General features: G+C 40.5%; 1 protein-coding gene across 7 annotated transcripts in view; it reads left to right on the top strand.

Moving 5' to 3' along the window:
• Positions 1 to 12,235, top strand: part of BCL9 (BCL9 transcription coactivator) — a 90,951-nt gene that overhangs the window by 71,158 nt on the left and 7,558 nt on the right. For 4 of the 7 annotated variants that reach the window (XM_045816496.1, XM_045816495.1, XM_045816499.1 and 1 more), the window contains 5 exons: positions 971 to 1,062; positions 4,568 to 4,880; positions 5,796 to 6,112; positions 7,306 to 7,495; positions 9,215 to 9,314. In XM_045816496.1, coding sequence (XP_045672452.1) covers positions 4,828 to 4,880; positions 5,796 to 6,112; positions 7,306 to 7,495; positions 9,215 to 9,314 — 660 coding nt within the window. In that variant the 5' untranslated portion in view covers positions 971 to 1,062; positions 4,568 to 4,827. The remainder of the gene's footprint in view (positions 1 to 970; positions 1,063 to 4,567; positions 4,881 to 5,795; positions 6,113 to 7,305; positions 7,496 to 9,214; positions 9,315 to 12,235) is intronic. The other 3 variants (XM_045816498.1, XM_045816497.1, XM_045816500.1) reach the window with 2 other exon arrangements.

Below are 12,235 nucleotides of genomic sequence, written 5' to 3'. Positions count from 1 at the left end.
CATTATAAGTTTGATGCTATGCCTTTTATGGAGCAATGGTCATAGCCTAGAAAAATTGTTAAATATGACATAGTTGTAATAAACTTGACTTTTTAGAGCAGGAAAGTGGGAAAGCATCATTGGAAGAGTTGAAATTGGAACCATAGAGGTGATTCTGGCATTGGTTAGATTAATTTGTAAATTTATTTGGGCAACCTTGTAGAACCTTCTTTTAACGTTTCCTAAATAATTTGGCCATAGAATACTCTAGAACTTGTTTCTTCCTTGCAATTTGACAACTATACATTCTGGGCAAAGGGAGAGGCTCAGTGATACAATTCTAATTTACAAGGACTCTTGTTGGACATTGTTTTACTTGACTAGAACTTCAGTCTTTTATTGACTTATATAGCTCAACTTAGGATAGCATTTTGCACACAGTAGGCATTCAAGCAAAGGAAATCATGTGGCCCAGTTGTTCAGCCCTATCTTCCCCAAAAGGTTATATGAAAATAAATCTTCTTGCTGAATGCTCACCATGCAGAGTTACAGTTGAGAGTAGGGAGGAGCTGTGAATGGTATTCACTTTCTGAATTCAAAAGTGTGTCTGGAATTTAGTCTCACTTTTACAGTTAGTTCTCAATTCTCTATATTAATAAGGAATGTGCAGAAGCAAAAATAGTTCTTTTTTCTACTAAATGCCCAGAAATTTAAAAAGTAGAAGTCAGTACTTACAAGAAGTAAGTACTTACTATTTCTCTAGTCTTTGAAAATACAGTGTGCAGTTGGGAAGGAGGGAAAGTCACAGGGCCTTGAAATATTTACTGATTGGGTAATATATCCTTTATATTCATTCTGTTTACATGAGAGATGACAACTTCCTCTTAAACTCATATTCTAGATTAAATAGAGAACCTGTCCTTCTCTTTGGATATTCAGTAGCAATTAAATCCACTTAGGAATTTTTCTTCTTTACTTTATTCTCATCCAGAGGAGGGTCATCTTTGAGCCAGGGGTTCCTGGACTTCTCCAACTTCTCATCTCCAGGATGAGCACTGCAGTATCGTGACCCTGGGGGGTTTGGTGAGTAGCCTGATGGATGATAACACTAGAAACCATGCCTGACTTAGAAAAATGATCTTGGGGGAAATTTTCCATTTTTATTCAGCAAATATTTTCTGAGCAAATACCATGTGCCAGATACTATGGTACATGCTGGGGTTACAGGGATGAACATACCAGTCTTGGTCCTTTCCTTCATGGAGCCTAGTGAGAGAGATGAATGTAGCACATAATTACAAAACATGGAAAATGTTGCAAAGGTAAAAGAACATAGGATGCTCTGAAAAGAGTATAATGGAGAATTTCATGCAGATCAGTGGCTTTCAGGTATCCTTTCTCTCTGAAGAACAAACAACTGAGGCTGAGACTTAATTCAGCAAAAATATTCAAACTTAGTATTTAGGTTGGAGTAAGGGAGAAAGGTGTCAAGAATGAACCCCACATTACTGACAGGTGGGTGGATGAAGGTGCCATTTACTAAAATGTGAAATATCAAGGGAAAAATGTTTTTGGGAGGGAGGTTAGATAGAGAAGAAGACTCAGTTTTTGATCTTGTTAACTTTGAGATGTTGAGGGTGATGCCAGATTGTAGTTGCGTGTGTAGGCCTACAGGCGGAGATATAAGAATGGGGTTGTTGGCATGGTGAGAACTGACAGAATGAGAAGAGAAGAGGACCCAGGGTAGAGTCCTGGGGAACTTTAAACTGAAGAAATTGCATAGAGAAGCGGCCAGCAAAGGAAGCAAAAAAGGACTGGAGTGGTAGGCGGAAGCCTAGGAAAGTGTGCCATTTTGGAAACTAAGAGAGTGAATCTTTTCATCTGTGAAATAGGAATAGCAGGGACTTCTGGGGTGATTGTGAATGAGTGAATATATATGGACAATGCTTGGAAGAATGACTGACACATACTAAGTGTTTTAAGTATTTTTTTTAAAGATTTTATTTATTTACTTTTTTTTTACAGAGGACAGGGAGGGAGATAGAGAGAGAGAAACATCAATGTGCGGTTGCTGGGGGTTATTGCCCACAACCTAGGCACGTACCCTGGCTGGGAATTGAACCTGCAACACTTTGGTTCGCAGCCCGCGCTCAATCCACTGAGCTATGCCAGCCAGGAGTATTTTTTAAGAAGAAAAGAGGAGTACGTATATGTAGATCTAAGGAGTTAGGAGATTCAGTTACATTGGGAAAAGTAATCTTTCTCTGGCTATTAACCATTTTTTTAAAGATTTTTTCCAGTCCTTAAAAGTAAACAGTTGAGCACCAACCTGCAAATGTAGGAGCTGAAGAGCCTAATTTTATTCTTTAGAACTATGTGATAAGATACTTGGCAGATTTTTTGTTTAGTTGTTTTAAGTGTCAGGAAGGCTAAAGCTGTGGTGACATTTCAACTACTCCCATGGATTAGGGGTTGAAACACCTGTGTTTTCCCATCACTAGGTGAACCAACATGCTTGTTTCAGCCTTCTGTGGGTCTCTCCACCCATAACGTAATGGTAAGAAGATGACTTAGGGCAAAGAGCCAGGTCACTTTGAAAATAAAAGTGTTTTGGAACAGAATCACAGAAATGGAGATCACATGGATGGTTATCAGCAGGGTGCGGGCGAGGGTAGGGGTTAAGTTACAGAGAATAAAGAACATAAATGGTAGGGACAAAATAGACAGGGGGAGGTTAAGAATAGTATAGGAAATGTAGAAGCCAAAGAACTTATATGTATGACCCATGGACATGAACTTAGTTGGGGGAATGCTGGTGCAGAAGTGGTGGTGCAGGGTGGAGGGAAATAAAGGGGAGGAGAAAAAAATGAGACAACTGTAACAGCATAGTCAATAAAATGTACTTTTAAAAAATCAAAGAACTTTAAAACAAGGTTTTTTCTTCAAAGAACATAGTGTTTGTACAGTATACACATAAAACTATTCAATGCAACATATGATTGAGTGCTAGAATGTATGATGCAGACAGAAAGTACCAGAAGAAGTTACAGAAAGGGACTATATAGGTGGTAACAGCTTTTTTTTTCTTGAGGTAAATGTTTTCTGATGGCTTTCTCCATTCAAGATGCATTTGCTATGTCTGTTTTACCAGTGATTTAGTGAGAAGTTACAAAATGGTTTATGATTGTGTATGTCAAACTTGACCACCACAATCAATTTTATAATCTAATCTGAGGGGGGTGGGGAATGCGGAAGGTGGTAGGGGATAAAAATACAACCTTAAATATAATTAAGACCAAAATGTTTTGGGAGATACTTTCTCCCTAAGGTCAACATAGAAATATTTCATAGCATTTTATTCATGTAAAAAGAAAAGAATGTAATTGTGTGCCTCAGAACTTCCATATATTACTTTCACAGTGTCTCAGGTAAAATAGCTGGAACTATTGCACATTTCTAAATGAAGAAGTAGACACATCACACTTGACAGTAACCATACACAGTGCCAAAACCTCAAATATAACTAATCTTCCCAATTTTAGTCCAGCTCTTAAGTCTCCCAAAGTATATGTAAGCTGTAACACCTGAGTTACTTCTAACTCCCTTGATTGTTTAGCCATTATCCTGTATTTAATATCCTTTTTCTTTAGTCCTATACACCACTGGTGAAATATCAGAAGGCAGGGAGGGGGGGTAAAGGAACAGTGGTTACACAGAGACCATCTTTTCCCTAAATGAAGGGCTTTCTCGTTTGTACTCTGCCTATGTTTGGGAATATTTTCTTGACCTTCATAGGAATATTTTCTTGACCTTCATACTTTAAATTAGCCTTGCAAATTGGTTCTAAAATATCATAGCCTACAAAGGTGTTCTTTTACCTTCAGCATTATGGATCATTCCCATGCTTACCCATGCCTGCAATCCCTGTCATTAAGCAGTGAGAACACAAGACGTGTGCTTGACATAACTTAACAGAAAGATCATGGAAATCAGAGAAAATAACTGATGTATTTAGTATTGGCTCTATAGTTGATTTCAGAAATATCTCTTTTAACGTCTCCCCACCCTAAGGCTCTAAGAATATAAGCATAGATTAATTTGTTTCATGGTTTGAAGTTGGGATGGGTTTGTTCCATTTCGGTTGCATTGTTTGTCATCAAAGGTGAAACACCAGAGAGTTGCTATGGATTTGGAGAACCCATGGTTTTCAAAGCATTGTTTTGAAAAAGTAAAAACTCAAGTTTTTGAGGGTTTTGTATTCGGAAGTAGAGAAGTGTAATAGAGAATATGTGGCTCAAGATAAAAATGTTTTTCTCATATCTGCTTGCAAATGCCTGCTACATGATGCTTGGGTGGGAGGCTGGTATGCTTGGCAGAAAGTCTTAGCCATTCTTCAGCTGCTTTAGTACCAGAGCCTTTTGGCCAGAATATGAACATCACCCTGTCCTTTAACCCTGATGGAAGCTGAGGAATGATCTAGCTGCTGTGTTGTCGAGTTGGCTAGTGCTTTAACCTTGATCCTGTTCTAAGGGTATTCTATGTCTCTGTGTTTTTGCCCAATTCTTTTCTGGGTGGACTGTTCATACAGTGTGCCCTGGAGATGCGAGATTTTCCTTTGGCAGCAGGAGGCACACACCCAGAGAATGCTGGAGCTGCAAGGGGAAAGGACCCATTTCCACAGCAGAGGAAAACAAAGAGGAAAAAGGCATACAGGTGGCCAGCACTAAGGGACACACCCAGCAAGCAGTGGGCCGCTGCCACTGCCCGCAGTATCCATTTCTGCTGTAGCCCGAGACGAACTCGGGGAGCCTGTCCCTGTTCGTGACTGCAGGCTCAGGATTTCAATCAATGCATTCCAGTAACCCAAAAGTGAGGAACTCTCCGTCAGGAAACACACAGAGGTAAGGGCAAGAGCTGTGCCTATGACCACTTGGGGATGTGTAGGGGGACCAATGTGTAGAACTAGAAGTAAATGAAACCAAATGGGGAAAGTAGGAGAAAATAGATAAGTAAACAGTAATAGGATAGTAAACAGGCAACATTTATGTTCAAAGTTTTTCTTTGCTATTCTTTTGTCCGTCATCCCTTGACCTCTTCTCCTTACCACTCTCTCCTCACCAAAGCACAAATAAAAGAACCTTAAAGACTACTCAGTACAATGTGCTCAACTTGGTAAATGAGGGAACTGAGGCCTGGGATCGTGAGGAGAACTAAGGTCCCTGAACTAAAACAATGGCCCCTGGACTGTGAAGCTTTTTCCTTTGGTCCATAGCACTTAAACTGACATTTTACAAGAATTTTTCCTAGTTCCCTGGGGGTAGGGGTTAGTGTATTTGCTCTGTGTGATGCTGCTTATTGGTGAGGTGGGGGTTGAGATCTGGAGGGTTTTCCTAACCTGGCAGTCACAGAGGATTTCCACACTCTTCTGGACCTGCTTGTATTTTCCAGCAGGGAAGCTGGACTCCCGTTACAGCTGTCCCATGTCATCAGCTGCCGGGGGTTCGGGGCTGGGTAGTATTTTGATCTTCATGATGCCTATTTGTTTACTCTGCACTAGTCTTAGTGTAAGACTCTGTGTACCATTGTCCTTTATTGACAGAAGCCCTAGAGATGGGTCCCCCTGTGGCAGGCCATTCTGTTTGGTCCTTCTCTCTGAGATGGGAGCAGGGGTGTAGAGAACAAGCAAGTTGCTAAGGTGAAACGTGGAGTGGGTACTGAGGCTTCAAGTAATCACCGCACTGCTTCTGCTTCCCCCTAATTTGTGATGACCAGCTATATCCAGTGTCTGATCTCCCTTTGTTATTTGTCTCTTTTAGTAGCCCTAAGTCAAAGCAGGAGGTGATGGTTCGTCCCCCTACAGTGATGTCCCCATCTGGAAACCCCCAGCTGGATTCCAAATTCTCCAATCAGGGTAAACAGGGGGGCTCAGCCAGCCAATCCCAGCCATCCCCCTGTGACTCCAAGAGTGGGGGCCATACCCCTAAAGCGCTCCCTGGCCCAGGTGGGAGCATGGGGCTGAAGAATGGGGCTGGAAATGTTGCCAAGGGCAAGGGGAAAAGGGAGCGAAGTATTTCCGCCGACTCCTTTGATCAGAGAGATCCTGAGACTCCAAACGATGACTCTGACATTAAAGGTATGTCTATAAGATCTTTGAGACTCAGAGGGATATAGGTATTCCTGAGGGAAGGCCTCTGACATTGGTGGATGTTGGAGAACCTAATAGCCAAGTGAGGAGAGTAGGTGTCAGATTCAGGAGTTTGCAGTTTAAGATGGAACTGCTTCTTCCCATTTTCCTATACTGAAGAATAGTTTGGAACCACCTAATTGAGGAATTCTTGCCCTGAAGGATGTGCAGGTTTTGGGGGTTTATGGTCACATGTTCCATGACCCTAACCATGTTCTGATGGATGTGCTTCAGTATCAAGCCAGTAGCTCCAGTTAGTCAATGCAAGTGGCCCACACTGGAGCAGTTTTTCTAGCCTTTCCTTTTCTTCTCCATCAGACTAATTCTCCAAAACGTGGGTTTTGTGCTGTCTGGTTGCCACTTTGCCAGAGTTGTAGGCACAAGGGGAAGTCCTGGCACTAGTCTAAGTTTGTCACACCTGATCTCAGTGAGTGAGTGGCTACATGTGATAGAGATCAGGTAGGCACAAAAATGGAGCAATCCAGCAAAAATATGGAACCAGTGGCTGTGGTTTTCGGCCTTTTTTCTACTGGTTTTAGAAAAAGTCTTTAACTGCAGGTCAGAACATGAAGTTAGTATTCAAGAAGTGGAAGTGTGATTCTCAAACCCAAATTAGAAATGAAAGCCTGGGTGAATATTTAGCTGTCTTTCCTTCCTCCCTCAGGTGTTTGTGGGAAGCCTGTTAGTAGTGCCAGCACTGTGCTGGGTGTGGGTGGTGCCATGGCCAGGAAGACAGATACAGTTGCTCTCCTGAAGGATTTGAGTGCACCTAGACAGACCATTAAACAATCTCGATAACATTTATAAAATGCTAAATGCTAAAATAAGAGAAATTAGGGGCTCTGGGTTCAACTAGCAGGGGTATCTGGTCCAGTTCAAGAGGTTCCAAAGAGGTTTCTGGGAAGAAGAGACATTTATGCTACTATCTGAAGGATGTATGGTAGAGGAGATGGGGGGAGAATGTTTTATAATTAGTCATTTAGAGAGAAGCCTATTTCCGTTTTTTATGAGTAAAAGAGGTTTTCTCTTAGCAAGGTACTTCCTCCTTAAAATTCTCAAGGTGGGTTTGTGTTAGGAATTTGTATATGCTGGCAGAAGAGAGTTTTATTCCTTCTATGACATGAGTCTTTTCATTCTTTCAGAATGTAATTCTGCTGACCATATAAAGTCCCAGGATTCACAACACACACCACACTCGATGACCCCGTCAAATGCTACGGCTCCCAGGTCTTCTACCCCCTCCCATGGCCAGACTACTGTCCCAGAGCCCACACCTGCTCAGAAGACTCCAGCCAAAGTGGTGTATGTGTTTTCTACTGAGATGGCCAATAAGTAAGTTGATGGCTGTGTCTTGCTGTTGACTTGGCTTGCACATTTGGGCACCTAAGTTCTTATTGATCCTTTTCTCCCCCCATCCCCCACACTTAAGTTAACAGCACAGAAAGAGGTCAAATAAAATATAAAACCTCCCCAGCCCTGCTTCACAGAGGCAGCCACAATGATAACTTCCTTGGCTTTCCTTCCAGAAATATTTTGTGCTTATGCAAATATACATATATACCTTTTTAAACACAAAAGGGATTGATTATGCCATATACTTTTTTATACCTTCCTATTCTTTTTTTTAAATGATGTAATAAATACATGTCTATTTTGGAATAATTAAAAAATGTAAGTAACTAAAAAGAAAAATATCTCTGGAATTCATCAAGATAACTACTCTGAACATTTTGGTACATGTGTTTCTGGTGGATGGATGGACAATGGATTTTTACTTATTTATTTATTAAAAATGTAAAAATAGCCTACATACAGTTTTCTGACTTTCTTTTCAATTAAGATTTTAAAATTAATGTACAAAGTGAATTTTGACAGCCTTAGTATCATTAGGTGTTATGAGTGAAAGGTTTTCTTAGGCTCCGTTGAGGAATAAATGCCAATCAGCCACAAAGTTAGGCAGTATAGAGCTTTATTGAGGTTTGCGCACCTAGGCGAGGTTCTCCAGTTCACACAGTGATGCCGGGGAAGTCACCCCAAGCAGGGAATATGGCAGGGTTTTATCTTGGCTCTCTTCGTGGGAGCTGGGGATTGGTCCCCTTTGAACAAAGCGGCAATATACCATTGGTGGTTCTCTTCGCGCCCTGGTTTGACGTTAGCTGTCTTTTCCAGGTTATAGTTCAGCCGCCAATTTCGAACTAGGCTTTTCTATAAAATACCCACCACAGTGTACTGGTTTGAGGTAGAAAATCTTGGATTTTTTTTGTCTCTTTTGAGATTTGCTAATGGCTATCTTTTAGTTTCAAGAAGTTTAATGGTAAATGGTAGAAATATGAGGGGGGGCTCCCCCAAAACAAATTATCTTCTAGAGGCCATGCCCCTTGTAGTACAGGATTCCCCCCAGTAGATGAGTGTTCTAGGAACCTTTCTGTATCAGTGCACCAGCTGGTGGCATTGTGAGTGGCTATATTAGGCTTCAGTGAATTTTTTTTGAAGGCTCTTTTAACACCTTTGCCCACTTCATGATGGGAAATTTATGAGCACACCTGCCGTCCCTGCCCACACTGCACTGAGTGTTCAGCAGTTTTTGACCAACAGGGTATGACCCCTGTGCCCCACCCTTCTTATTCACCTGATCTCACCTTGCCCCAAGCAACTTTTTTTTTTCCCCCAATGAAAAAGTCCTCAAAGGGAAACATTTTGCTGAGGTGAAACAAAAAATGGCAGAAGCACCTTAAGGGATCAAAATCGACAAATCCAAAAAGGAAGAAAGTCTTGATAGGTGTATTGCATCAAATGGAGAGTACTTTGAAGGTGACCAAAGTTTAAAATGTAAGAAAAAATACATACTTTTTAATAAATAAATTGCAGGGTTTTTTGGGGTCCCCCCTTGTATAATGATAACCTATTTCTGTTGCTCTCTTCAACATTTCTGGTGGTTCTCTATACTTCTCCTTCCTCCCTCTTACAAGTTCAGTATGGGGCGAAAGTGCTTTGGACTTAGAGTAAGTGAACTAGAAACAAACCTCTGTGTGTGCCTTTCTGTCTTTGCAGAGCTGCGGAAGCGGTATTGAAGGGCCAGGTTGAAACAATTGTCTCTTTCCACATCCAGAATATCTCAAACAGCAAGGTAGAGAGAAGCACAGCCCCCCTGGTATGTCATTTTGGAATTGATATAATGATTTAAAGGTTCTGACTAAAGGTGGGAGATGGGGAATGTCATCCATAGGGCAATAGTCTTGATGTTATAAACTACATTCTGGGCATTTAACCTAAATTTGGTATTGTGGTTTGAGGCCTGTCACACTATACTGGCCTTTTCTACTAGCCAGCTGGTAATATTGATGAATTACTAGGAGGGAAAAGATGGAAAATGAAAAAGGAGTTAGATAGATATCTTATGATTTCTTTCATGTAACTATCTCTGGGAAAATCTAAATTCTAAATTAAAGCAGGATTTAAAAAAAACACTCTCGAGTTAGATGAAGAACAGAAAAAAGCAACAACTAAAACTATAATAGTGGAAGTACATGCCAGTAAATCATAGTCATAGAATTATAAGGTCGTAAATAAATCAGAGTCTTGGTAATTTTCAAAATGATTCTTAATTATTTCAAAATAAGAGTAATTAAAAATATTCGATACTTTTGATTGCTTGATATTTTCAAAATTATAACAAAAGTTAGTCTGTTTCCTGCCTGGAACTTAAAGCACTTAACATAAACTACATTAGAAAAAATATACAGTGGTTATTTTAACATAGGCAGTGTTCCAAATTAAACCAAAAGATATTTTTTGCGTCTGGCATTGTTAAGGCATTTCACTGAATGCTATGGGGACACTGTGAGGTTCAAGAGAGTCTCTGCTTTCAGGAAGCAAAGCATCTAATACTGGGATTACTCTTGAACATGGGAAAAGTTAAATGGCAATAAATGACTGAAGTGACAATTCAAAATAAAATAGATGACATTTTGTATATGTTGTATATCAACAAAGCTCCTCTCTGTTAACAGAGTTTGGGTTTCCCTAGACTTGAAAAAGAAATTTTATTTTCCGCATGCATCTCTACTATGTAAGGACAGAAGATGGACATATCTAATATTTAAAATATGTGTTTATCTGTATATATGTTTTTTAATTTATACTTACATAAATTAAAATTTTATATTGTCTTAGGATGCATAGGATATAATGCAGTTCAACATTTTATTGACTTAATGACAGATTTTCTAAAGAAGATTGTATTTATTTATTTTCAGAGAGAGGGAAAGGGAAGGAGAAAGAGAAGGAGAAAGAAACGTCAGTGTGTGGTTGCCTGTCACATGCTCCTAACCAGGGACCTGGCCTGAAACCCAGGCATGTGCCCTGACTGGGAATTGAACCAGTGACCCTTTGGTCTGTGGGATGATGCCCAACCCACTGAACCACACCAGTCAGGGCTTAATGATAGGTTTTAATACAGTTTTTTCCTCCACCTTCTCTGATGATAAAATTAAATCAGAAAAGGAGTTAAACAGGAAATTAGGAATAGTCAAATCACCATTGTTCCAAATCTAAAATGAAAGAGTTGGTACTGTCCCTGGCTACTGTGATTCAGTTGTTTGGGAAGTTGTCCTATAACCAAAAGATTGCAGATTCCATTATCAGTCAGCTCACATTCCTAGGTTGTAGGTTTAATCCCCTGTCAGGGAGCCTGTGAGAGAGGCAACCAATTGACGCTTCTCTCTCATATCAATGTTTCTCTCCCTTCCTCTCTCTCTAAAACCAATGAAAAAAATGTGATCAGGTGATGATACAAAATAAAAGAAAAAAGTATAAGAAAGGTTGGTACTCAAATATTTCTTCTGTCATAGTCACCTTATTTGAAATCAGTGCCCACCCCCAGCAAAGAGAACTTGGCTGACAAAACCAAACTTAAAATGGCACTGGAAGGAAATGAAGGTAACCCCCACAATCAACTTAAAGAGTCAGAGATGTGGAAAACACTTTGACCATACAGAGTCCTATAGATTCAGCCAATCCTGACCCACACCAGTCTCTGCAGATGGATGTGCGTGGATACCTGCAAGTGAAAAACACTTACACACAGTCACAGAATGTGAACACTCAAAGATGTGCCTTTGAGTAAATGCAGATGACTGCTTGAGCAACAATAAAATAATTTTTAAAAAATGTGCCTTTGTGTTTGTGCAACAAAAACTGTTCCTATGCAGAGATTCACAGGTAAACATTCCAGAGAGGAGATGGAGAGGTAAGCAAGATCCTTAGGGTTTTGGAAATAAAGACTGGATTAAGTGAACAGGTAGGAGCAAATGAACAAAAAGGGATCATGTGGCTCCCTGGAGGCTGGTGAAAGATCTCTGAGGTGGTGTTTGTAGGCTGGTCAGTTCTGTTCCTTAGTACCTCAAGCAATGCCAAAGTTTAGACCCAGAACATCCACGTCCTTCTTCCAAGTACTAACAGCATTCATGTCACCTGCTGTAGGTGAGTATGCTTTTACCAAGGACTCAGTATGCATTGCTACTTAATAAATAATAATAAGGCAATCATCCAGCCTGTAAAAAGGGCAGTCTGCTATCCATTGGAAAGAACAGATAAAGAGACACCATGAGCTAGATAGCCTCATATTTCTCCACAGACACTTCCTGCCTGCAGATTATCTTGCTACGGTTAATGTACAAATTCTTATCAAACATAGAGTCAGTGATCACAAACTGAAAACAGAAACCAGTGATGCCAGGCTCCCTGGAAACTCAAGGAGAGGAGTACATTGGTCATCACTCTGCCAGAAGAGACACTGAAATGGGGTGGCCTTGCCTGTGGCTTCTGGCTGGTAGTGGATGGGGCTATAACAAGTACTCTCTCTTTCAGTTGAAAACATCAGGCCTTTTGATTGGGATGTCTGCATATGGAGTTATACTTTCAGGGAAAGAAAAAGGTGTTAGGTACAACCTCCCACATACCAAGAAACTAATCTTGCCCCGAATCAGAAACACATAGTAGACATGTGATATCAAACCTGTTCCTGGAAATAGATACTCAAATATATTCACTTTGGCAGAGTGGCTCTCCCTG

This window comes from Phyllostomus hastatus, unplaced genomic scaffold (assembly GCF_019186645.2).
Source record: "Phyllostomus hastatus isolate PE091 unplaced genomic scaffold, TTU_PhHast_1.1 phas_scaffold_216, whole genome shotgun sequence".
NCBI classification, from domain to species: domain Eukaryota; kingdom Metazoa; phylum Chordata; class Mammalia; order Chiroptera; family Phyllostomidae; genus Phyllostomus; species Phyllostomus hastatus.
The sequence above is the reverse complement of the archived record's forward strand: the minus strand, read 5'-3'. Positions and strand labels throughout refer to the sequence as shown.